This window comes from Branchiostoma floridae, chromosome 3, assembly GCF_000003815.2.
Source record: "Branchiostoma floridae strain S238N-H82 chromosome 3, Bfl_VNyyK, whole genome shotgun sequence".
NCBI classification, from domain to species: Eukaryota; Metazoa; Chordata; class Leptocardii; order Amphioxiformes; family Branchiostomatidae; genus Branchiostoma; species Branchiostoma floridae.
This window is the reverse complement of record NC_049981.1, coordinates 25,173,296-25,200,045: the sequence shown is the minus strand read 5'-3', so window position 1 is coordinate 25,200,045 and position 26,750 is coordinate 25,173,296. Positions and strand designations below refer to the sequence as shown.

Genomic DNA, 26,750 nt, shown 5'->3' with positions numbered 1-26,750 from the left:
ATATGGAGAAAATTAGGCACAACAGTTGAATAAAAAGTCGTGGTAGCTCAACGTAGGATTGAAGCTTACGATCTTACCTACATCAATCGCAATAAATCAAAAGCAACACTCACTCACTAACTATCCCGTTTAGCATCTATTGTTCCCTGTCTTGCAAGGGTTGGACATTGCAAGAAGTCGTTTGGGTAAATTGCAGGTAAATCAATTGGCAGAAAAAAGTACAGTATCAAAAAGAATGCAAGACAATAGTTTAATCACTTACAATGTTGAACATGTCTGGTTGCTCTGCCTGACACAGAAGCTCGTAGATCTCTCTCTCTGGGAGGTAGTCTCTGGCCAAGTCACGTTTGTATTCTCCTCGCTCTATGGATGCAACATCTTCATCCTTCGGGGGTGCCACCAGGTTCTGGGACTTCTCCATCTCTTTCTCAAAGAACTTCATGTTGTTGATCGCACGAGTGTGCTCAGGATCTGATTTAAAAAACAAACAAAAACGTCAGCACATTTTAGAGGGTTTACAATGTACACTTGTGGTTCCTAGCACTTGCTTAATGGTAAACCTATGAGGCCAATTAATCAACAGAGCCAGCAATGCTTAATCATACATTGACTTGCAAAAGGTTTTGGCAAGGAATGCCAAATAGCAATTACACAAGCAGCTGGATATTAATTTGGAAACGTCAGCCATTTCAGATAACATCCATTATCTTTTGTCAGTGACACTGAAGAGATCTAGTTGGAGAGTTTTTTATATCCTTAATACAGAATATTCAGGTCCAGGTCCGGTTCAGGTCCAGAGGATCAGGTCCAGGTGCGGACCTGAACCTGGACCTGAATGGGTATGTGAAAACTTGTGAATGGACGATACTCAAAACAATGGTCCATTTAGCTAGAAAGACATTTATACGACTCCCACTGCTGTTTTAAAATCCTACAAGGCTAACTGCCTCAGAGTCTGTAAAATGGACTGTAAAACTTGGTAGAAATGATTTTAAACTGTACTCTACTTCGCTCTTGGTATTTTCTTAGACCAGTAAGCCCCAAAACGTGTGAATGCCTGATCATATAATATGTAAATTTATAAATTGGTCCATTCAATTTTTTCAGGTCCGGTTTTTCTGGACCGGTCCAATAAGAAAAAACGGTACCCACCCCTAATGCTAACTATTGAACGTCACTGATGAAAGATAACGGATCCGATCTTATCCAAAACATCTGACCGTTTCCAAAATCATATCCAGTTGCTTTAGTAACTGCTATTTGGCATGCACTATTACCTGGATGTCTAACATTCATGTGTTTTGGCAAGGAGTTTCTTGGATTGTTCCAATTAATGATTCCCTTCAAATCTAGGCTGTGAACGCCAACACCATCCAGGCACTCTGGATGGTGTTGGTGACCCCCGAGGTATGACACTTTAGACACCCAGGTTTTCAAGACATTCTTGAGAAGACTTTGATAAGTGTTTTCTTTGTTCTTTTTAGCTTAAGGAACCCAGCAGAATTTTATTCTCAGATGTTAAATGAAAACTTAACTTACTGATTCTAAGGAGCTCCTTGGTAGCCTGGTATGCACGCTCGATATTGTTTTGCTGAAAATAAAAATGCCATTTTACATGATTTTGATTAAACATAAAAAGATGAAGATGTAGTTCAGTTATAAACACTTACTGAACACAAACATGGCGGAAAACAACATAACATACAGCATAACATACGTCCGGTTGAAAGTATCAAATGATAAGAAACAAAAACATACTGTTTGTTAGTACTTACTGTAACTGTTAAATTATGACCAACTTTTAATCTATTTCAAGTTGCTGAATGCCTCACATAACAAGCACACAACCCAGCCCATAGATATTTTGCTGTCTCTCAACAAACCACCTAAGGCCTACGTCACATTTCCTACCTGGGGCCCAGCCGGGCTGTTTGTGGAAACGAAAAATTAAAATTTGTGCTACTAAATATGCACAAGGCATGCTTTTGAACTATCTTATTATTTCGTGTTTTTGTTGTCATTTATATCGTACTTGTCGTTCTCCAAAACTACCCAGCCTGGCCCCTTTGTGGAAATGTAACGTTAGCCTAATCAGTAGCATGTTCCCTTCCATTTACCAGAAATCTTACCAGTTATTTGTTAAAGCAAGCAAGCAAGCGTTAGTGTGTTTACGTGCAGAGCAGTAAAAGCGACTCACAGTTCCGTACTCCCCGAGCCATACCTGGTAACTGGCATATGCCAGATAATCCAGAATGGTATCTTTGGTGAGATCGGAGGTCGGGTCGGGCTGGAATCTGGCCATCGACTCCTCCATCCACAGGGCACAGTGGTAGTAGTCCTGGTCGATATACGCCAGCCGGCCCAGCTCAAAACAGTCCTCTGATGACAGCTCTGGACTCTTGGTATAGCCTAGTTCTGGTCGATTAGCAGCAGCTACAGGTAAGACCAAGGTTTGGGGTATACACAAAGAGGCATTTTTTCTACAAGTACAACATTAACAGCCAGTACTGTATTGCATCAGGAACAACATAAAGGAAGACACCACTGCAAAGACAGCTAAATGCACAAAGCACACTTCAACAGAAATTACAGGTCACCTGTTTTTGTAACTTGAAGGATTGCACAAATAGTTTTCTCTAAATACCTGCATCAGATAATCAAAACCTGTATAACTTTACTGTGGTAGATCCACATGGAAACTATAATAAGAGTCATATAGTCAGTTAACTGGCCAAATTCATTATGAAACATATTTTTCACCTGAACATCTACCTTCACCATGAACAGGGCCCACCCTGCCCAGTTATATGGATCTCGTTTATCTGCCAATTCTTTAAAAATCATGAGTGAAAGAGAGAACACTAACATAATCTGACTGAAAATGTCATTTTGACTCTTTGAGCTTACAGACTTATCAAGCAAGCCATTATTCTGCAATTCTGTGTTGTCAGTGTAAGCAACATATCTGACTACCACTATCCCAAGTTCTACTCATTCCTAATTCCTAACTTCTCTTGATTAGATTTGATACACATGATCTACAAATCATAAAGAAATAAATAGAAGTTAGCAAATACCAAAGGAAATACAGAAAACCAAAACAAGGGATGGAAACAATTCAGGTGAAAGTAGCACCTGAGGTGTGTACAAGGTGTAATACTCTTGCCATACCTATTTCCCGACCCATCATGCCCTTGGCGATGTTCTGAGTGGAGAGGTCATACGTGTCCTGGAGTCTCACCAGGGCCTTTCCTGCACCCATGTAGTCCTCGTCTGATGGGAACGACTCCTTCACTTTGGTCAAGTTGTACAGAAAATCTGACAAAGAAATAAGAAGTATTTGTGAGAAAAATTGTACTATTCAAATCTTTTAGTTTTATCCTTCAAAAATTTAACTTTTACAGTAGTTTTCTAAAAAAAAAGATATATTCCCATGTTGTGTGATTACTCATGCATATATTCTTTCTTTCTCTCTCTGTATCTGTCTCCCTTTCTTTCTCATTTGTTCAAAATTTCTTTTCTTGCTCCAAAATCTATAATTTGTACAAAATATCACCCTATCTCTCCCTCTCTCTCTCTCTCTCTCTCTCTACATGCATGTCGGTATAGCCTATATTGTCAAGGTATATGTTTTCCTACTTCAGTTCCCCACAGTGCTCTGCTTTTTAGTGCTTAGCATGCTAACGTCTCTGTGACCTACCTTCTGCAGTATCCTCCTGTACCAAAGCCTCCAGGAGGGGCCAGTCTCAAGTGTGTGTGTGTGTGTGTGTGTGTGTGCGCGCGAGTGTGTGCGCGTGTGTGTGACCTACCTTCTGCAGTATCCTCCTGTACCAAAGCCTCCAGGAGGGGCCAGTCTCGAGTGTACCTCTTCACCAGGAGGTAGGCATTGACTGGGTGGTGCAGGTGTGTGCTGGGCTCCTCCATCGCCATCTGGGACACTTCCTTGATCCTCGACTGAAAGCTGTCAAAAAAAGGACAAATTCAAAGTCTTTGTGGCAAATGCATCTTAAACATGGATTACCTTGCATCATGTATCCTAAAGAATTAAAGTATTTATTGACCATGAGCATTGTAAAATGTATGTGCATTTTTGTGCAGAAACTTGCAGTGGTTTAATTTTCGCGGTTTTCGCAGTGGCCACTTCAGCGCAAACTTAAAACCACCGCGAACATTTTTCCATGGCAGTAAGAGACTGCAGTGCATGGTGCTTCCGCGAACTTAAAACCACCGCGAAAAGTCGTTTTTCCAGCTACCAAGAAATAACATCTTGACGAACTTAAAGGCATTTACAGTATTTGTACACATTTTGCCAAAAAAACGTGGAAATATTCTCCAGAATAAAAACTTTTTTTATGTTTGTAGCATTAATAAATAGCATATTTTTGTTATCACATGTCCAACTCTAGTGTTCATCTATGGCCAAAAGATGACCAGCAAATTTGAACCAAACCAGGGCCAAGTTGTAAACAAATTCTTAAGGTCCTGGACATAGAACTCATTTACATGTATATAGCACGACAACATCACAATGTCACTAGGTAGTATGATGAGGTGGATTCAATTTACAATTTAGTAAAAGACTGACAAGAATGACAAGATTATTTAATTTTCCAAATCCTTCCCATGAAATAATAGGGGCCTTTAAAAATAGTGGCCGGACTGTGGGCCATGAAAAATTCTTTAAAAACTCACGTCTTAATTTTGTTCAACTTGTCCTCTTCCTGCTGTATGTACTGGTCTAGGGATTCCACCAGGTCCTTCTCCATGTGTACCAGGTACTCCATATCACACAGGGCTGTGAACACCTCCGCATCCACAGAGGCCTGCCCCAGGAACAGCAGCATGATACCCACTGGTAGCACCGCCATTGGTCTTGGCACAAACATGGTGATGGAAATGCCTAAAAAGCACCTGCAAAAAATAACAAAAGCATGTACAAAAATGTAGTTTTTGAACTCGTTCACACAAAAGAGATGTAAGGTAACGTCAATTCAGTCTCGCTGCATAAATTTTAAGACAGGTACCAATGCAGCATCAGAAATCATTCACTTCAGATATCCAAGTTCAAAACATTCCTGACGAGAAGGCTTCTATAACACAGACTGACAGAGTTGTCATTCACACCTGTGTAATGTTAATGGTGCAGACTGCAAGCCTTTATATCAAGGACTGATGTAACAAGTCTGCTGTCAAACATCCAAATCCGGCTTATTTGCAAAGCTGAAATGCAAATTCCATAAAACTCTAGGGATCTTTCTAAAGCCAGCATCAGACGTCACGAAAATAGCTTGCATGCTCTAAAAGAACATTTTTGGCAGACAATACGTCTGTGTCCTCTTTGTAACTGCACGATTGGCAAATACTCACATATCACCAGGCCCTTTTTACATTTTGTAGTTTGTTTGTCAATTGTAAAATCAGGCAATCTTCTGGTGATCAACAAATAAAACCATAGGTCATCAACAGTGTGATGCATGCTTATACCCATCACATTTGGCAAAAATCGATCGGACGACAATTCTGCGGCAATCGCCCGAGCCTCGCTTATAACAATAACTTTATTGCACAACAGTTGTACAAGCCTACAAGGTACAAAGTATGAACTTATATGTGACAGGGACGGTTTTCAGGTGAAAAATACGAGAAACCCTCTGTCGATCTGAAATATGGCCAATCTTCCATCGATCGTGGATAATGTGACGGGTATTAAAGAATAAAGCAATGGCGCCCAGCAATCATACTATAATCTCAGCACCATCAAATTGGATTTTCAAAAAATTGGGTTTTTCTACGGAATATTTTATTGTCCTTGAAATGAATGCAATATTAGATGTGATGTAAAGCTCTACTCCCAGGACATGGCCATCATCAGCATTTGACAAAGTAAAATGCTTAAACTTCCATCACCAAGAAGCGAGTCGTATCCCTCCTGGACAAATTTGTGAGCCAATTCCAATAGTTGTACTGCAAGCACCATAATGCTAAAATAATCTGAATTTCCAGAAAGATCTCTGTGAGCCTGTCCACTTACACTTACAAATACTCTAATCAGACAAAGGACACAAGGTATTACTCAAAATATCCCTGACTCTCTCTGCTTAAATTGAATGGTCAAACTTACAACCAATGGCGTATATAGTTTGGAGTTATGACTCTGCTTGGCATGATCAAGTTAAGAGCTACAGCCAATCACTGCTGGAATTGCTGATCATATCGAGGAGACCTGCATGTTGGGCCCTTAATTCAAGGCTCCAAAGTGACCTTGTGTCTGAAGCCCAGTGCAGACATAAACCATGCAACAAAGCGACTCCATCCAATAATGGTGCCGGCTATTTCAGGCATGTGACTTACATTAACGACAGAAGATAACATGTCAGTGCACTTTGTCAGTAGCTACTCCTGAAGCTTCTTTCATCTTTGTGATTACAATCACATTCGTCCCATCAGATGGGGATGCAGGCGGCCCTATGTGTTTGGGAACTTCGGGCATAAGTCTGAGAAATCAAACCTAGACCTCTGCACATGAAAGAAACTTAAGGAAAAGAGTAGGGGTGATTCAGTGTACTTGACTAAAACTGACTCAGCCAAGACCAAAGTTATATTATACTTCTACTAGTTCTAGCTACTTGAAAAAGCATCCTGCCTCATCTCAATTGAGAATGGTGACTTTATCTTTACCCATATACCAATTAACTAATCCTTCTAGTTCTTGGAATGTTTTTTCCGAAAAGCACTAGCTGCAAGTACTAGAATTTATCTAATAAAACAGTTGATGCAGTGGTGATTGCCAAAGCTAATTTCTCTGTTCAAAATTTATCCCAAAGAATATGTGTATTCAGCCTGACTGTTCAATTGGTTTTCAATTGTTACTAATTTGTGACAAAGCCATCTGCCATGTCTAGCATACAATTCCTCTTTGGACACAACTATACATACATTTGTATGAGATATTATCCTTACTTATAAGCACAAACATGCCTCACAAGCGCTCAGCACATTCCAGGGACATGCAGGCCAGTACATGTGTACATGCAATTGCACTAGAATAGGTAGATTTACTGACCAGTACTTTTTCCAGGACTGCTGATCAAACTATGTGTACCAATAGCAATGCCCTTGGCCTAAATGGCAGAGTGCCCTTCACAAGCATTTTTTATAACACTATCAAACCTCCAGTCCCCCTTTCACCATTATTGATTTTATTGCTGCAATTTATGGCCCTGACCACAGCATACCTTAGGATCAAAATACACAGTTGCCCAGTTGCACCATGCCACCATATATCTTTTTTAATTAAATTACGAACTGAGGTAGAGCAGCGCTTTACCTACATGTAATTCTGGGACAAAGAACATTGTGCAAGCCATATCTATCTCAGTGTGCTAAGCGAGGAGTAACGTTAAGTCAATACCAGATCTGGGTTTGCAATTAAGATCATACTGGTTTTCATACTGGAAAAATCATACTGGTTTTCAATTGTCTTTTTTCCAAATTTTAACAGTAAAACTTTAAGCAGCTAAAATGTAGATTTCTAAAAAAAAAATAGTAAAAATACTAAAATGGAACTGCAGCAATTTGACAAGGTGATTTCATTAGCTTATAAAATATAATCAGGTTGCCATCAGCATTCATTCCTGCAGTGGGTGTGGACTGAACCCAAGATGATCTCTGATTGCAAAGACAAGTCAAGACAAGAAGACAATTAATTAGGTAACCCACTGGGAAATTGCAACCTGTCTTTGAAAAGCATCTTGAGTCTTAGAGGACAAAAATACATTGGTGATAATGCACCTGAAATAACTTCTATTTGTTTCTTTTTTACCTGGAATCTCCAGTTCTTAACAAACTGTTAAGATCTAGCCATGCACCTTTCTGAGTTTAAAGCCATTTCAAACTTGTGACAAAACAGCTGGACAGCCATGGGCATGATGTTTGACATGATTCAGAAGTTCACAACTTTGATAGCCTTAGGCATGACTTTTGACATAGGTTACAACTGTGGTGTATTAGCAGACCTACATGTAGAAGTAGGGGACAGGAATAGCAAACCCATGCATCATACTGACAAGGGGTGGGACAGCCCCAATATGGTTCAATGAACTCCCAGACATTGAAAGTATGAGTTTGAGTTTGACAACTTTGTAATGACAGGAAAAGAAGAGTCTAATAAGGCCACACCAATTTAATTTCTTGGTTCACGGCAGGGTTGTAGCCAGCCCGAAATCATTTTCTGTCCCCCCACTTTTGACTGAAAATCCTATCGAGCGCCGTAGGCGCGAGATGTTGCGCCAAAGGCACGACGTTCCTATGCCCCCGGAAAATTTTGAAATCTAGACCCTCTAAAACGCTATTTCCAGCATTTTGAGCTGTTAATACATCTGTTTTGTAAAGGAAATTACACGAGGGTTTTACGCTGGATTTTATTTTGGAAAGGGGCCGATGCTACCGCCACCGCAGTGATCACACAGATTTCTGGTATGAGGGTAAGATTGTAAGCATGTTACACAGCTGCACTTCTATATTGTATAGAATTTGCACAGAAAAGAAACAGCACGTTTAGTACAACAAAAATTTATTACGTATCTACGTCCTACGAGAAATATACACAAGCACAATAGCACATACAAGGGATAACGGCGCCCTCACATCGGCGAGAATAAAACATTTTCAACACCGGCCGTTTGCGTCTTACTTAGTTAAGTCGTATCAAAGTTCATGTCAATTCCTACCGTCGCCGATGAGAGAAACCGTCGCTTAACACAACACACTTCATCTGTCAGTTCATCTGAACGAGGTAAGTAGCATCTTAACACTTTACAAAGATTGGAAACATAGACGGCAAGTCGGCAAGCATGTACAACGAATCACTTGAAATAATCACCCACGGTTTGATCCGGCGCGGTCCTATTATAGCGGGGTGGGATCCCTCCCCGGAGCAGCCAGATTTTCCCGGGAATCTCCTTATATGGGGAGCGGGGTTGATCACATAGGCTCTTACTATTAGTTGCGTCATTTCTTTTTCAGCGCGGAAAATAAAATCAATTCTCTCTGACACATTTCTAGAGCAAGGGCGGGTCGCTTCCCAAATTTCCTGTTCTAAATTTGAAGCTCTTTGGTTCGGCAACGTAAAGTACAAACCATCGTAAGTTTGTATGTAAAACCCGGGCATTTCCTTTCGGGGCCGGGGCTTTCGGGGCAAGCCTCGTCATGTGGCCCCGCTCACCGTGAGACCGTCGGCTTCCTTGTTGCAAAGGCAGTGCACCTTTTCGCCGACTTCATCAAAGGCCGCGGCTGATGGTAAGAGTTCCAAACAGTCGTGTGACAGTTGACAGCGAACTTCGTATGCTACGTGATTATTCCTTGCACTTGCAAAAAATAGGAGCGAGCGAATCCGTGAACCAAGAAATTAAATTGGTGTGGCATAAGGGTCCTTTTAAAAGAAAGACATTTTTCTTTCCCCATTTTAATTTTCAGAAGTGCAATTTTTCCATTTCAAATTCTCCATTGTTTGTATTGGTCCTTTACAAAGTTGGCTGCCCTATCATGAATGGAAGCTTCAGGCATCAAAATTTCTGGCAGTATAATTATCCATCACACTTATCAAGAAGAGTAAGGGTTGACACCAGGTGTGTTTGGCATCAAAGCTGCCATGACCTACTACTAGTTAAACTAGAGTTCGGCGACCTCATACCTCCATGAAAATTTAGAGCTTTCGTAAATTTCATGCAATTGACTAGCACATTAACATAATTTATGCATGGTATTGTTCATCATTGACTAACGTACACATGTCACCATTATAAAATTCCCATTATTAATCATAAAGCGTTTTTGCAATTTTTACATAAATTATGCAAATAAGTTCCTCATTACCATATTTGGTATCTGCTTATATTCCACCTATCATAGTTAACATGTGTTACATTTATTGAAGTCCAGTTATTGAAAACAATGGAATTATACAATTTCCTCATTAATCATGCAAATTAAGTCCTCATTTGCATAAAATGTATGTCATTATGAACATATTTGCCTAAGGTACCCGCATGCCTAGTATGATGCCAATCCATCAATCCTTTCTGCACTTATCCTCTTTAGAATGTCTTGACAAAAACGCCCCTGCAGTTCCGCAATTAAATGTTAGGGGGCTGAAACCTGCCCCACTTTGTCATGACACTGCAAGCTATCTACCAGCCAAATGTCAAGACCATATCACATCCAGGACAAGAGATACATTGAAAAAACTGCCATGATATAATATCCTCATTAATTATGCAAATGTACTCCTATTTTGCATAATTAGTATTTAATCTTGTACAAAATTGTCTAAGGTACCCACATACCAAAAATGATGAGAATCCGTTGTTCCCTTCTTGAGTTATCCTCGTCAGAAGTTTTTGACAAAAATGCCCCTGCTATTCCCAAACTTGACGCTAGGGGGCCCAAACTTACGTAATTTTTTCCTGAGCACAAGAGCTATCTAATGCTCAAAAATCTTGACCATAGCATGTTCAGAACACCGAGATAGCAAAACCGGAAGTTGCGCTGCAGTACCAAGGCCACACACCAGGGGGCCCAAAATTGACCTTGACCTTCGTCTTCCCAACCCCTACCTACATACCAAATATCATAGTAGTCCATCAAGAGGTTCTCAAGTTATGATGACCACAAATATGCGGACACACAGACACACACACACACACACACAAACACACACACACACAGACACACTCAAAACTATACCTCCATTTTTTCATGGAGGTAATAATCATGCTTCACCTCAGTTGGGGATAACAGCCTTACCAAGTTATACTTTTTGGTAAGCCTACTCAAGCCTACTTTTTGCAATCCTTTATGTATGACTGGGCCATAAAATATCTGTTGACAATGTGCTTTATGTCAAAGATGTGTCTTATGAATGTCATTGTCGGAAGACCAGAAATTTTCCTTGTGTGAACTGGCCAATAGTTATAATATCTAAATTTTAATCAATATACAAAAATTATAATAGTCCTAATTAGAATTTGGAATAAACTTAGAATTAGATAGCCCTCACTGTTTTCTAGCTTAGATGCCAATCATGATGCAATAACTTGACAAGAACTTGAAGAAGATGGAATGGATAGAAATTATAACTCAAAATTGTACCATAGTTATACTTTCTAGAATACCAAGTGCCATCCATATACTGGATAATGGTGTTTTGACTACCTTTATCAAAAAAAAATTCTGGGACTGGACTGGAGATACAGCAAATGAAGAAAATCTGTTTGCAGAACTTGGCAGGAGTTCAAGTTGCACATGTGGTGCTGCATCCTGGCATGCCTGGTCATTCATCAAATAGGGCTATTCTTGTAGCTGCAGGCTATGACTGATCTCCAAGCAGATGTTGGGTGGACAGAAAAGCTAGCCAGTCAGAAAACTTGACAACCGTCTATATAACATCTGCTGGGGGTTTGAAAGTAGCAAATTGTAGTACAGCTTGTGTTTTAGCTCAGTATACTGTGAGGATTATCTATACTCTTCTTGGCTGTGTTAGGACTCTTTTACAGGGGTCAGACTGAAATGTTTTACTTGAGCAACTTAATGTTGGTCAATTGAAGTTAGCTCCAGGGCACAGGAGAGTTTACTCCAATGACATTTCACATGACATTTCAATGACATCACTGGGATGTATGCCTGCAATTCTAAGTACTAATTAAACAATTTTTTTAAATAACCACTGCTACTGGCGCAGTATTTGCCATTTCCTTAATGCTTAACCTACTGTAAATTCCTTTAAGTTCAAGGACACTTCATCTTGCTGTTTGGGGAAAGGAGACATATCCGTATCTGTATCTGATCACTTACAGCGTTTAAAGTGGCTGTGGGCAAACACAGAGAATCTGTATGTGGGGGGAGGACTCAATGTCAATGTAAAAAACCCTGCAATCATCATAGTCATACTACTGCAAATGTTTTAAGAATTACAGTACCCATGACCAGACTGTCTTCCAAGTTTGGCTGGCAATAGAAGGAAGTAGGCAGACCCCACCTAGCCAGACTGTCAACAGTCTAGCTACAGGGTGGCTACTGTCAACAGTCTAGCTACAGGGCTGTCCTCAATGCCATATAGCTATTTACTCTGGGTTTGATACTTGTCTGATACACACTTACACTCCCATTCCACTAAGGTAACGACCTCGCTGTGACCGAAAGACTTGATGATGCGAATGCTACAAATAGAAAACTTCTTTTCTACGCTTTTAGTGTTGTTGTCTTTTCAGTCATGCTTCTATGTATCTGGCATGAAATTGCAATTTTTCATGATATTCTATGGATTACACAGATCCCATTTGGGTCCCAGTGACTGAGTGAGATTGCACTGCAATTGCTGCCTACTAAGTGAAGTGAAGAGGCAATAGTTTTACTCATTTACATGTATCAAGAAGGTATATATAAGGCTGTGAACTATAATGTAATGACATTGAACAACATTAGCTACAGCCTAAAGGTGCAGAGGTTTAGATGGTGAACCTGTACCTGAACACTTCTACATTGTAACCTATCTTGTCTTAAATCACATGTAGGTATATGACATGGAGTCTATTCTCACCAAATCCAATGTAGTGCTGATCTCAATGCCCATACAATGTTTCCATCTTTTTAAACTTAAGTGCTAGGATTCCATCTTATGGTCAGAATTTGAGGTTTTTTTTTGTCACAAAATAAAAAAGAAGTATTTGCACATATTCTTATTTAGGTACAATACACTGGCATTGGTCATTTTGGAAGTGTACCTGAAGGAATTGCATGGAATCAAAATGGTACCCAGTACAGCGCACAGTGTTCACTGCAGTATTGGATTGCTACCACTTCCCTAAATTGGATTGGACAAGAGGAAAGGTTACAGCCAGGCAAGCTGTGTTATTTATGGTAGAGGGTTGACCTTGGGACTGCAGTGATGGTGGACTGCAATCAAAGACAGTTCTACCATTGTTGTACGCAGGCAATCAACAGCCTTAAACTTGGATGGACTAAACAGGTCAAGCTTGGCATGGTCACTTCAGAGTCAAGTTAAGGGTTGGCAATGTATTTCTGGAGAACACAGATTTGTTTAAAGCTTTCAGATAGAATCTACAGAGAGAATTGATACATGTTTCTTACAATATTTAGGAGATCCTCTCTAAATCGTGGTTGACAAGTTCAGCGTTGAATTATCATCATGTTCTATCCAAACCTGTTTCTCTCTCACACAAGACCTAACAAAATGCAGAAGAACTGCTTTTAACCAGTTTTTGTTTCCATAAATATTTATAAATGCATGGCTGATTCTGACTCTGGAAATCAGGTTTCAAAGAAAAAACAAACAAGTCAATTGATACCCCGTTACCATTGTCAATCAACTTTTTACGGGCTGCCTGTATTTTTCAACAGTGGTTGATGTTCCACTACTAAAACCTTTTCCTTTAATAGCCAGTGGTTGTAATGTCAGAGAAGCCTGATCAGTCAGAAGGCCAATAATGATAGCAAACTCTCCAATTTCTCAGAATTCCAGTTGGCTTTAGACCATTATCTCTACATAGAACTTTTGTTCATAACTAAGTACTGTCACTCGAAGTACCATTCTGAAGGTTATAAAATATTACTGTATCTTAATCCACTTAAAGGAATACCTATAATCAATGTCCTGTCAATGACTGTTTTTCTATTATTTATCAAACCAAAACCTGGCTTTGTGATCATACTGATATAATTATGGTGTGCCCTGTTGTGCCGACTTATCAATAATTCAGGGAAAAGTAACTATGATTAAATCAATTTAATCAAATATGCCTGCTGTAATTGCCCTGTGGGAATCAGACTAATTTTCTCAAGCCTTATGATGTTGCTATCCTACTATTATATACAGTGTATCTCGAAATATTTACGGCAGTTGTATTTTCAAGTGACTCAAGACTTTATTATGCTGAAATGTGCGTTTCCAGTGCATCACCATTGTACCATAGAATTGTTTCAACCACGACCATATATAAAATTCATCTGGAAATTAACAACCATCCATTCCTACCACGAAATCAAGTCCAAGCAAGAATAAATCAATTTACAGTAATTTGAAGGCTTGTAAATTTTGAGATCATATTGCATGCTAACTGTTTGTTTTTTAAATTCAAGTTCTCTGTATTATCTCTATAAGTAGTATCTCAATTACATCCACACTTGCCTGTTATACACCAGCATTTTACTCTTACTCTTATGTTCCTACAATTTGTACAAAGGAAAAGAAAGAGACAAAACCTGGAAAAGTGAGCGCGGCAGACAGTGGCCTTGTGGTTAGGGTTGTCGACTCAGTTTCCTGGAGGTAATGTAATGAGTTTGAACTCCAGACAGGTCCTTATGTTGTGCCATTGGTAAAGGCACTCTACATCAATTTCCTCACTGACTCATCATGACATGTGTAAAGTACATTTGAAGAACTGCACATAAAAATGCTTGTCAGCTTGCGTTGGTTTCATATTTGAAGGTTTTGCAGTGACCTTTCCACTTTAAAAATAATCACAGCGCAAAATTACATACTAGTACTTTGCATTCCACACTTTACATCGTGATTTCACCAATGATATTTGCAAGTCATAGACTCATACACACACACATGTGTACACATACACACAAGGAACAAGCACACAGCCAGATAGACTAGCAAACAGACACACACACACACGCAAAGACACACAGACATAAACAAATGATCAGCCTCTTAAACAAGCAAAAATATGTTGCTATACAAGAAATGAGCGTTAAAACAAGCCTCCTTTGACTTTTCGTATAATCTCTTATTTGCTCTCACTCTCAGGTATAGTATGCAGTATGTCAAGTAGTGAACTTTACTGAAGTTTAGATACAATATCATACATGTACGAGTCGGACAGTACGACAACTTGAACAAGTCTGTTGACCCAAATCGTGTGACATTAGAGACATTTACTGCCATGCCAGCACAGTGGTTTGTTTCCTGCATTATATTTTTTTAGCCTAATCGTGAAAATACAGCCAGCTAAACGTTGCCCCTTTAAAGTAGCGTGAATCTCGGGTGAGCGACATTAGCCTGGACTTGTAGTGAATTCAATCCCAAACCTCTTGGTCCAGGGGCAGAGTCACCAACCACTGGACTGCACATGCTAAGGCAATCTTGCTTCAGCTGTAGACCAAAACAATCATGGCTTCAAGTCCCTGGTTCCCAATAACATGATAGAGAAAACTGATTTAACCTCAGAGCCAGACAGATTTTTTTTTACTCCTAGTTGTATGATGTGACGTTGTTTAATATGGCTCACGCTTTCAGCCAATGACATCTAGCATTTTCTCTTCTTGATGATTGTTGAGTTATTTTACAAGCACAGGTGAGATTCCAGAGGCTAACATTAACAACAACCAAAAGCTTCCACAAAACCTAAGCCTTCTGGATCCATAACATTTGACCCATGTCTGTTTTATAAATTTTCATCCACACCTAAGTTCTGTAGAAAAAATTCACATTCCTAATGCAACCAGACAAATCATCTATCATAAAACATATCTGTTCTTTTATCTCCACTATAACAGAAAAGTAAAAAGTTGAATTTATCCAACTATAGTTTCATTTTGTATCTGTCAAAAGTCTTGTTGTGACCTGTACTTTCTCTTAGGCCGGTGCTGCATATATGTGCAATAAAGGTCTTCAATCAATCAATCAATCATTATAAACACCTGGTACAGCCTTTGCCAAGCAACATTACCCCAGCAGTCTGTTTGACAAGAAACATCCCTTGAACATTTTACCCTTCAAGAACTAAATTTACACATGATGCTGTATTAAATCTTCCCTGCTGCCCAACACCTGAATTGGTAGCCAAACGTGCAGTGTGCTAAGGTTTAAATTAAAAGGCACAAGTGTTGGTAAGCACATCTAATTGGCTTGGACAGGTTATGGGTTGGACTGACCGCATTTAACGACAAGAGCAAAGATACATAGCCTGGAATCCATCCTAATATTGTACTCTAGCTCGGATTCGCTCCTTTGAGTTTGATGGCTTCCCTGTCTGGCACAGTCCCCATTTAAACATTTGGATAGGGGGTCTTGAATTTTTCCGAGTATCAAGTAGCTTTTAGAAGCACCAAAACTGCAACTTCTGAATTCCTGTTCAAATTTGTTACAAAGGATCATGTGACTCAGTGCCAATTCACAGCCCTTGAAAAAAATACACATCATCTTAACGGTGTGACAAAAAGACTGTTAAGGCTTCTCCTATTACTTCTGTTTTGGCATTTGCATAAAAATACACTGTTCACAGGGCTGCACTAGGTTGTTAATACACACACTCGAATCTAAATAAATTAGGGATGGACCAGGATAACTCAGAAGGGTGTATGAATATGTAATTTCCTTCCTTGCAAAATCAAATCAACACAGTAGTCCACTGTTTTGTTTACCTATGTTACAAGTCAGCTTGTAGAATTAATGATGACTTCATCTTTCATATTCGTACTTTTTCCTTCTCTTCCTTTTTCCCACTTTCAAATATCTCACCCACAAATCTGTGACCATGGTTTGATCCATGATGTGATTCTCATGTCCAAACAATGCATAAAACAAACTTTCAAAAGCCTTACAGTGAGTTTTTGACATCTGTTATCTGATGCTATAGGTTTCTGACATCAGCTGGCCACTAGATGTGATGGCCATGAACTAGGCAATGGTTAGAGGGCAAATACGTCTACTTTGGCTTGACCTGCTGTGAAAAGTACGCCAGCATTTGATTATCAATCTGCCAATGTGGACCAGATGCGAGGAGAGTAATTCGACTCCTCCTTCCCCTGGGTCTACGTGACCCTCTACCACTACGTGCGGGCCTTGGGTCTCAAAATGGCGACTTCCAGAACGTACCGGAACATCTCAAGACGTTTAGAAGACCCTGAAAGTGATGGGGTCTAGACAGTAGACTTTGTTGTTTGGGCATTGTTCCACCACTTCCGTGCGCGTCGGTATTTTAAATGTCGTCTCACCCCGGGCCCCCGTTTGGTTTGTCTCGTCTCGATTTTTCTAAGACTTTGGATGGTTCCCAAAATTCTAAAATCTAACGCTTCTGGACACGTAGGAGGGTTTTTGTACGTCGTTTAAGTATATCGGAGAACGATCGGAAAAAGTTCAGGCATCGGTTCAAAAGACAGGGATCATTTGCCAACGTGTAAAGTGTCGGCCTTGGAGTTGAGGAATCAGTGTCGTCTGCTGTTGACATATCATCCCGACTGGTAGAAATGCGAAATCGTGCGAACATTCGGCCCCGAGTCGGCACAACATAACTTGCATACGTGTCTACGGCACCTACGTAAATGTTTAAAGTGTCAGCAAGGGAAGGAGATGGTTGCTTGGAGGGAAAATAATAAAAAATAGTTTCACCTACCTCAACTTGGCGTCTCCTCTCGTCCGAAAGTTCTGGTGGAGTAACGAAATCTCGCGTGATGATCGAGAATGTACGAAGTTTTATAGCATGACGGGAAATCAAACATCGACCAATGGGAAAATGGTTCACATTATGGCGGCAAAGCTAGCCAATGAAAACAGTTGTCTTGTTAGACGTGCTTAGATTTCAAAGAAGATGGCGGGCGTTCTGCAGGCAGCTAAAAACTCCATCACGTTAAAAGGGTCCGCAGAAATTGTATCGGAGTTTTTCTGTGAGTAACACTTGTCACAAGTTAACAAGGAACCCCCGTAGACCGTTTCTGATGTCTCTGGTTAAAACGATGACCCCGACTTTTTCTGAAAAACATCGATGAAATGGCGCACATGTCAAGGAGCTCCTTTGGGGGGAGGGGCATGCGGCAGCTTCTGTCATCATGGCTGTAACTCCCTTTAGTTTATATTCTCTTGCAGCAATTTCATTTACATTGACGTATTTTTGACGCACATCCGTGGTGTACTAAAGAAGGAAATGGTTATTTCAGCTGAGACCGAAAAATTATGGCTGACTGAAATAGTAAGCAACAAGATAGGTGCAAATTATTTTCCCTTTCATCAAACGATGATGATGTTTTATCTTTACTAAGGTTCTGATATTCAGGGTTACTATTATTCGTAATTGCGCAACGATCGTCATTTCTACCGCACTATCAATAATCCCCACCCTTTGTTCTGTCTCTACTTAGTCTAATGCCGCCCAAATCATACAGGGGCCCAATATTGATTTGAAAGACTGTAGTTACATCATCATCGTTCATCCTCGTATGAGGTGGAGCAGACGAAGTAGTAGTTACATTCACTTTGTAAAGTCTTAATTATTTGTATACTACTAGTAATCAATTCAGTTGATACAAAAGACGTTGTTGGTTTGAGATTGAATACTCTCTGAAAAATAATAATTCAGACAGTAGAATGTTCCCAATTTCTGTTCCATCCTTTGGTTATAAGCCCTTTCACAGAGATCAGAACGCATGTGCAGCGACAGGAATTCTTGGTAATATGTCAAAGGTAAAGGCCTGGGAAGAACAAAACAAAAACCGCCTGGACATCAGGGGTGCCTAAGCATTTTCACGAACCCTATGAAATTCGTACGAATATTATGTGATACACACGAATCACTATGCGAAAACGCACGAATATTATGAAATTCGCACGAATCACTATGCAAAAACGCACGAATATTATGAAATTCGCACGAATTACTATGTGATTCACACGAACCTTATGAGATTTGCACGATCCTTGTGCAAAAACGGCGGCCGGGAGGAGGCATGATTTTGAGCGTTTCTACCCGTGATATTTATATTTCAAGGCATGGAATGGACATTAACCGTCCCAAAGATGTATTTGATAGCCTGTGAGCTACTGTTTTGCTTCATTTCGGCATGTTACATCGTATTTTCCGTCGTCGCCGATCGAAGCCGCCATCTTGAAAATCCCGCTCCGTCTGTCACGTGACCCCGGCAGTGGTTGCGTAATTTCGCATAAGGATCGTGCAAATCTCATAAAATTAAGGTTCGTGACTTCGAGTGAATCACATAGTGATTCGTGCGAATTTCATAATATTTGTGCGTTTTTGCATAGTGATTCGTGCGAATTTCATAATTTTCGTGCATTTTCGCATAGTGATTCGTGTGTATCACATAATATTCGTACGAATTTCATAGGGTTCGTGCAAATGCTTAGGCACCCCTGGACATTGTTATATGGAAATCGAAACAATGGTTAAGGCAAGGGCTGTCACCGCAAATGCATTCTGATCTCTGTGAAAATGCTTATTGATGGGCCATTATTATTTCTAAATATGAGACTTCTCATGCTAGGTCATCTTAACCAACAGCTATTGTTCCACAAGTACTTGTACAGTGTGTTGATCTGGCAAAAGCATTGATGTACTTTCAGTTTTGTGTACTTCAGCTTGATTTTGAGGTTGAGGGGGAAATGACGTCTCAGGGCTCGAAATACTGGGGTTTTGTGCACATTGGAACTGTTTACCCAATTTTTTTCATAGGCTTATATATGTAAAGATGTCATGATCAGTATACTAAGTAAACACCATATTCTTGACATCTATGTGTTAGAAAGATAATAAAATGACTGTGATAGTACTTCCGATTTCTCCGTTCAAATTACCAATTTAGTAGGTTTGCAATTAGGTTATTCTGATATTCTACTTTCTTTTATGTGGTGCACCCAAAAATATTTTGGTGCACCCAATTTTCTAGGTTGGGTGCACCAGTGCACCTATTCCCAAAACTGAATTTTGAGCCCTGCGTCTAATATAGTACATGTAATAGTAATGTTTTAACTTGATACAATTCTGTATCATTAGCAACCATAGCTGTTTCAGTTGGTAAAGTTCTGTTCTTGTTTTGTTTGGATGTAGCGTACGGTATAAACTCCATTCTGTACCAGCGTGGCATCTACCCTCCGGAGACGTTCAGCCGTGTGCAGAAGTACGGCCTGACTTTACTGGTCACCACAGACAACGAGCTGAAGACGTATCTAAACAATGTCCTGATGCAACTGAAAGGTTTGTCATTGCGATAGATATTTGATCTTTATCATGAATTTAAAAAGATACCTGTACAAGTGATAACCTCTGTTATAAGGACCTCCTTGCCACTGTTCCTTTTTCATTGGCACTCAGAATCCTGTCTATAGTGGCCACCTGTTCACATAGACCAAGGAGGTTGAAAACTCTTTTTCAGCCTCCTTGCATAGACAAGATTTTATTGGTCCTTGGATAACTGGCCTTAGCAAGTGTGTACTATTAGTATTATTTATAATAATATTATGAAGGTTGTCTTCCTTTGTGTCGCTACTGTTGTTTGAACTGCAAACTAAAGAAAAAGTGCAAACTCTTTATTTTCACAGTGCCACAGAATTTAAGTGCAACAAACTTAAATTAATTTGCAGTAAGTAAGTCAAGGTCCTTGAAAAGTAACTCACAGAAAATTCATGAGCTGTTGTCAGAGACGCGTAATGACGTCAGCAGATAGATGACCTGCTTGACATGCTTCTTAAGGGGTGTTCCTTTACCCCAAAGACTAATTTAGACAAGATGAAAGAGCCCTTGATCAAGTAGATAAGTTTTCCATACTCGAAGCTAATGACGTTGGAGGGTATCTACCAGAATAACAAGTGCCGCTGTCAGGAAATAAAGCACTGCAAAGCAGAATACTGAAAGGGAAAATTTGGGTCAACAACTTTGAATGTTGGGATTGTGAAGTCAGGGGTTTTAGAAATTATTTTCTTCAGTATACAAATGTAGTTTTGTAGTAGACATTGTTTCATCACTTTGCTTTTCAGACTGGCTACTGGACAAAACTGTAGAGAAGTTGGTCGTGGTGGTAACAAGCATCGACACACAAGAAGTACTGGAGAGATGGCAGTTTGACATTGAGTGTGACAAAACAATGACAGAAGATAGGTGAGTACAGTACATTTTGTACTACTGATGGATACAGTATAATGTTATTGATGATTGTTGTGAATGTGTACTATGTACATGATTAACATTTTTGAAAGTTGATTTTGTATTACTATTAGGCAACATCTCAGAAGTTTATATTTGCAAAACTTCATAGGTTATGCAATTGCTTGGCAGGCACAGATGCCTGTATTTCTTACAGCACACTTTTAAAGTCTAGTTCAAATTTTTCCTTGTGTCTATTTCTTGGAAAGCAGGCAACAAAATACATTCAATCCCGCTTTGCCACCCTTTTGTGACCTTTCTTTTAACTCCCACAAAATTGCTTCCCCCTGGGACATTACTGTTACTTCATAGTCTCATAACCCCTTTTTTGGTCACTTCTAGACGGCTACTATTTCCATACTGTTGAATATGAAATTATATGATGTGTTGCTGTAAAAAGCTACAGCGGTCTTAGAGTGGTGACTTAAATCTGTGACTGCAATAGCAAGTAGATGACTTCGGAAGTGAAGGAGTAAAGCCTTGTGATTAAGAGCTGCCTTGGTACGTAAGTCTTTACGTCATAGCAATTTCCTGTCACAGAATGGTTTAGTGCCCAAACTATATGCTGTAACCTTGTCATTAGTTCTAATGGTAGGCAAAGGTCAGCAGATTGATAGTGGAGATTCTGAAAGTTCTCCCATGACTCCTGAATAGTTTTGACCTTCATCTGCCCTCTTCCAAACAAGATGCAAAGTTGTGACTACCTGAAGATAAAGGAAGGCAGGCCAGCTATGTTTAGATTTCTGGATGTACAGGCATCTAGTAGTAGTAGTCTATGTAACCCACACTCTCACTGTTCAGGGCTCTATTGAAATGGTATCCATCCTATCCTAGCTTTTGTTTGCCCCTCTGATCGATTCCTCACAAAATACATATATATATATGAAACACATAAAACACTTGCATGTAGTCTGGCAACCATACATATTGAAATGTTTGTCACTTTTGCCATTGATTATTTTCAGTTTCAGATAGTTTACAGAACTAAATGCCTTTTTGAATTTGTTTTTTAATAACGTTTTTTTTTACAGAGGACCATGCAGCTACTCAGAGCTCTCACTTACACAGATATTGAAATGCCAATGTGTATGTTTTGTGCGGATATTAAAATGCCAGTTGATCCTAAATTGGCGGGTACCAGACCATTTGGCAGGAAGCGACCATAGGAGCAAACCAGAGCTGGAATAGGATGGATTCCAGACTGATGGAATAGTCTAACACAAACTCTCACTCTCCAGGACTCAATATGGAGCCCTTCCACACAGGAATGTGGGAGGGCCACTAGAAATGTGATTAAATCTGGATCAAGGTCATCCAATTGTCTTATATGTGTTCTCTGCAGTAAACCTCGTGAGAAACCACTGAAGGAGATCAATGATGAGATCAAAGCAGTGATACGACAGATCACAGCCTCAGTGACATTCCTGCCTCTACTGGAGGAAAACTGTGAGTCAATTAATATAAACTTAAAATTTGAGACTTGATTTCGGTTTATCAATTGTTTTTTTTATCCTAGGTGATTAAAAAGCGTGTTTGTTACACTGGTGCAGCTTTTGCTATAATTGTACATCCATGGGTCAAGCAAGAGGACTGCTTATATAAGCAGCTCGCAGGTGAAAAGTACAGAAATACCCCTTGACCATGATTCTATTTCTTTCTATCATTCTAATGATTTCACTTGCATGATGTGCAGCATGTCTGATATGATGCGCAGCATGTCTGATCTGGTGGGTGCAAAGCTCAAAAAGGCCAACCTTTCTCTTCCAGTGTTCAATCTAGCATCACAATGCAGGAAAATAGCTCACTCAACAGGTTTGCAGGCTTAAAATTCAATTATGTTGAGCTGACATTTTCAGCAGCAATACAGCTGGTGTCCTGCACAATGCTTAGAGGTCATCAATGGACTGTAGGAGACTGAGCCCTCTTCGATGTGATAAGGTAGATTTTCAGGTGAAAACTACCTATCATCTCTTGGACTGTTTTGAAATTCAGCAACCTTCTGGCAACAATTGCAGCCGAAGATCAATGTCAGGGTCCACGTAGCACAGTGGTATTGTGTTCGGCCCGTGACCAAGAGGTTGCGGGTTTGAATCCAGCTGCGTGTCACCGATCTTGTGTCCTTGGGAAAGGCACTTTACACGACTTTCCTCACTTAACTCAGGTGAAAATGAGTACCTAGCTTCGGCTAGGGCCGTCCCTCGGATAGGACGTTAAGTGGAGGTCCCGTGTCTGGGGAGAGCCATACCCCAGGCACGTTACAGAACCCACCACACGTGCGATGGTGCTGTGTGAGTCCAAAACGTACAGTGCCTTGGCCGCACATAGGGCAATTTCTGTCGTATTGAGGTCACCTGAGTGGCGCCGAATGGCAGCTCACTGCAGACACGTGCGACAGTTGTATTGAGGTCACCTGAGTGGCACCGAATGGCAGCTCGCTCCAGACCCTTGCGATCTAGCCCCGCCTATTGTAAGCTCCTCGCAATTCAGCCCCTGGGTGCAAAGAGTGAGTAGTCGGCCCACCCAATAACAATAACTTTGATAGCTTTTGTTTTTGTGCTTTCTGAGTATTCTGTAGTTTACGTACTTACAGAATTTCATCTCCTCTCCCCTTGCAGGTTCCTTTGACCTGCTCATCTACACAGACAAGGATCTGCAGGTCCCAGAGACCTGGGAGGAGTCCGGACCTCACTTCATCGCCAAGTCTGAGGAGGTTCGACTCCGGTCCTTCAGTACCTCCATCCACAAGGTGGACGCCATGGTCTGCTACAAGAACGCTGACTGAACACAAACATCTCTCAACATGGACTGTCTTTTATAATGCAAGGGTAGGGGGGTAGAAACTACAGTAGTATGGTATCCAATAGTATCCATTCTATACTAGCTCTGGTTCACTCCTTTCATAGCTTCTTTTCACAATAGTCTAGTGCCACTTGATAATGATAGAGATACAATTTGCATTTGAGTATTGGCCTAAGATACAAGTGATTGCTGTTGTTGGGTTTGAGTCGCAAAGTGCAATCCCCAATATTTGATATCAAAAATGATTATTGAGGTATGGTCCAAACATTTGAATAGGAAAGGGTGCCAGACTATTGTATTGGGCAGGGAAGCAATCAGAGAAGAGAACTGGACCTGGAATGGGAATATGGATACCAGGCTAGGAAGAAGGCAATGATGGATCAGTTTGCACATGATCTATCCCAGTCAGAACCTAGGATTAGTCTTCCACGTGCACAACCACTTACTTCAGTCACAAAGATTGACTTGGCTGGGTACTCTCCAGTACTCTAATCACATTTGACAGGAACTAGAGAGGTTGCAGGATGCACCACTTTTTGGCAACGTCTTTGGGACAGAGCCAGCTTGACACAATTGTTCTTGGCTTGAAGATATTCTAAGGATTCCACCTTTGTGAGAGTCGTCAACTACATTCCCAAGGAATTCATATTTTTTGGCTACATCTCACAAGGCTGGTCCGTACACATGGCAGATAAGAATTTAGCAGCTTCAAAGGAAAGGGGCTTTTTGAGCACTCTTCATAGCGGTTTATTCATTATTGCAGTACCATGCCCATGTAGTTTTCTGTAGTGAGGGAAAGAATTTTCTTAAAAAGCAAGAATAATGTTGGGGGGTCAAAACGAAGATAATTTGACATATTGGAATGTGGTAACCAAGACGACAACTTTCCTGGTTGCCAACTATTGTGAATATAACGTTAGGAACATTAGGAATAACCTCAAGAGCTACCTTACCCTTACTCCCTCTATCACTAACCCAGAGAACTGCAGAGTAATATTAATTGTCTCAATTTAGGTCTGTATATATATATATATACATATTTAAGTAACACCATGTTTTCCCGATTAAAGTACGCACCCCAATTGAAATATGCACCCCCAGTTTGGGTCAAGTCTCTGACAGATAAATCTGTGGGACTGAAACTTAAAATGGAAAAACTGAAATAGAGTACGCATTACGCACCCTTCCTAACCTATCTTGAAAACATCTTGAACTGCATAAATTCAAATTTATAAGACTTCTATACAGTTTGTAAAAACACTAGTGTTCCCTGCTGGCATTGTCTTTACAAACTTGTAAATCACAAACCACAAGTTACAAAATCCATCAGAATAGAAGAAATGTAAAAAAAAATAGTTTTGCATCCTAACTAGATCTAGAGGTGTTGCTCTATTTGAGGTCCTTTTCAGATTTAGCTGTGCAATAACCTCATATTAAGTACACAACTGAATTTGGCAATGACTTGCAGCACAGAATTTTAAGAAGTTTCAAAGTGTGTTCTTTATTCAAGGAAATATGGTAGGTATCATCAGAAAGAGGGTTACCTAGCCGCTGACAACAGAACTGCGGCTAAAATTCTGGTTAGCTGTTATATCTGAGACAGTAATAGTGACTGAGATAATGCTAGATTTTCTATGATGTGGGAAACTTGGATGGAACCGATGGATGCTATTGTGTATTTATACAGTCTACCCAAACAGTGTCTATACCACACTGTGATGCCACCTAGCATATTGCTCCTGAAGTACAATTTACATAGTCCAGCAGTAAATTTGCTGATAGTGATACAGTGACAGTCATGGCCAATGAGGGTTTGCTGAGATCAGGTGGGACTGAAGCATTATTCAAGGGGCCAGGACTGTACCCAGATTAAAACTATTTTGTAGTGTCTGTCAGAATAAACTTTTGTAAGATATCCTTGCTATTGCATTTTCTTTTGTCTCTACATCTTCCTGTATAACTATTCAGTTTTCACTGTTAGATTAACAAGAAAAATAACTGGTATGAAATATATGAAAGCTTTAAATAGTATTTTGAGCCATGTCTGATGATAACAACCTTTTACAAGGTACCAGTATACCTGCCAACATATTTCTGTCATGGATTGTCCTATACACACTGTACTTAGATTTCACATTAGGGATGGAAATACTGGTGTACCATTTTTCCTCGTTTTACTTTGCCATTTTTGGTAACAAATAATTCAGTTCTTTCATTTTGAGAGAACAAATGATCTGAAATTTGATATGGATAAATGACCATTGACTTTTTTTCATACATGGTTTTTAAATGTAGAAAAAAATCTTTTATTGAGTTTTCTATGCCCATTTTTAATCCAAAATGTATATTTCAGGCTCCTGTTCTCTATAATTAGTATCAATTGACCTGGTCATAGATTTCTATTTTTGTGCACAACCCTTCATTCTGAATTTGTACATACACCATTTTGGTGTTTACTATACTATTTTACTATATTTCCTTACATAAACAAATTTTGCTATTATTGGTAGGTAAAAACAAATCATTTTAGTTTCTGTTCAAGCTGGGGTTTAGGAAAAGAAGAGTGAGTCGTTTTAATGAAGACCTTAGAGCCCTTCAACAATGCACACAGACTAACACTCCGATGGGGCCAAGGGGTCAAACGCTACTTGCCCCTTGCTCTGAAAGGAAAATGGCGGCCGTTTTCCGCTCTGCCAAGAACCTAAGAGTGCATGATGGCGCTCTCTTGTTCCACGGACTAGAAAAGAAACAAAAAGGAAGACACAACATTGTTATTGCAACAAAAAACGGCAGGTGGCGCTCACTGAAGCAGCAAAATAACAAAAATCACTGACTCTCGCTGAATATTTTGTAAACACCAACATTCTTTTTAAAATTCTTGGCCTCCCATGAAGCTTGTAACTCGCAAAAGCTCGGGTCGAGCACCAGGGCTGTTTATGTGAGTGATACGCAGAAAAAATAAAGCCGACCTTTCTCTGTGTTAGCATTAGAAACAAC

At 39.9% G+C, this 26,750-nt stretch overlaps 2 protein-coding genes across 6 annotated transcripts in view; one reads left to right on the top strand and one right to left on the bottom strand.

Moving 5' to 3' along the window:
- Positions 1 to 17,588, bottom strand: part of LOC118412738 (prolyl 4-hydroxylase subunit alpha-1-like) — a 28,384-nt gene extending 10,796 nt beyond the window's left edge. For 3 of the 5 annotated variants that reach the window (XM_035815773.1, XM_035815770.1, XM_035815772.1), the window contains exons 1-7: positions 17,421 to 17,588; positions 4,693 to 4,911; positions 3,810 to 3,961; positions 3,172 to 3,318; positions 2,198 to 2,433; positions 1,540 to 1,591; positions 263 to 471 (exon numbers count right to left, since the gene is read on the bottom strand). In XM_035815773.1, coding sequence (XP_035671666.1) covers positions 263 to 471; positions 1,540 to 1,591; positions 2,198 to 2,433; positions 3,172 to 3,318; positions 3,810 to 3,961; positions 4,693 to 4,886 — 990 coding nt within the window. In that variant the 5' untranslated portion in view covers positions 4,887 to 4,911; positions 17,421 to 17,588. Of the gene's footprint in view, positions 1 to 262; positions 472 to 1,539; positions 1,592 to 2,197; positions 2,434 to 3,171; positions 3,319 to 3,809; positions 3,962 to 4,692; positions 4,912 to 15,114; positions 15,140 to 17,420 lie in introns of those variants that run through there. The other 2 variants (XM_035815776.1, XM_035815771.1) reach the window with 2 other exon arrangements.
- Positions 17,509 to 25,661, top strand: LOC118412739 (mitotic spindle assembly checkpoint protein MAD2A-like). Its single transcript, XM_035815777.1, has 5 exons — positions 17,509 to 17,691; positions 19,863 to 20,009; positions 20,789 to 20,909; positions 22,297 to 22,400; positions 23,570 to 25,661. Exons 1-5 carry the CDS (start codon positions 17,616 to 17,618, stop codon positions 23,734 to 23,736), a joined length of 615 nt encoding a protein of 204 aa, XP_035671670.1. The 5' UTR covers positions 17,509 to 17,615; the 3' UTR covers positions 23,737 to 25,661.
- Positions 25,662 to 26,750: the final 1,089 nt, after the last annotated feature.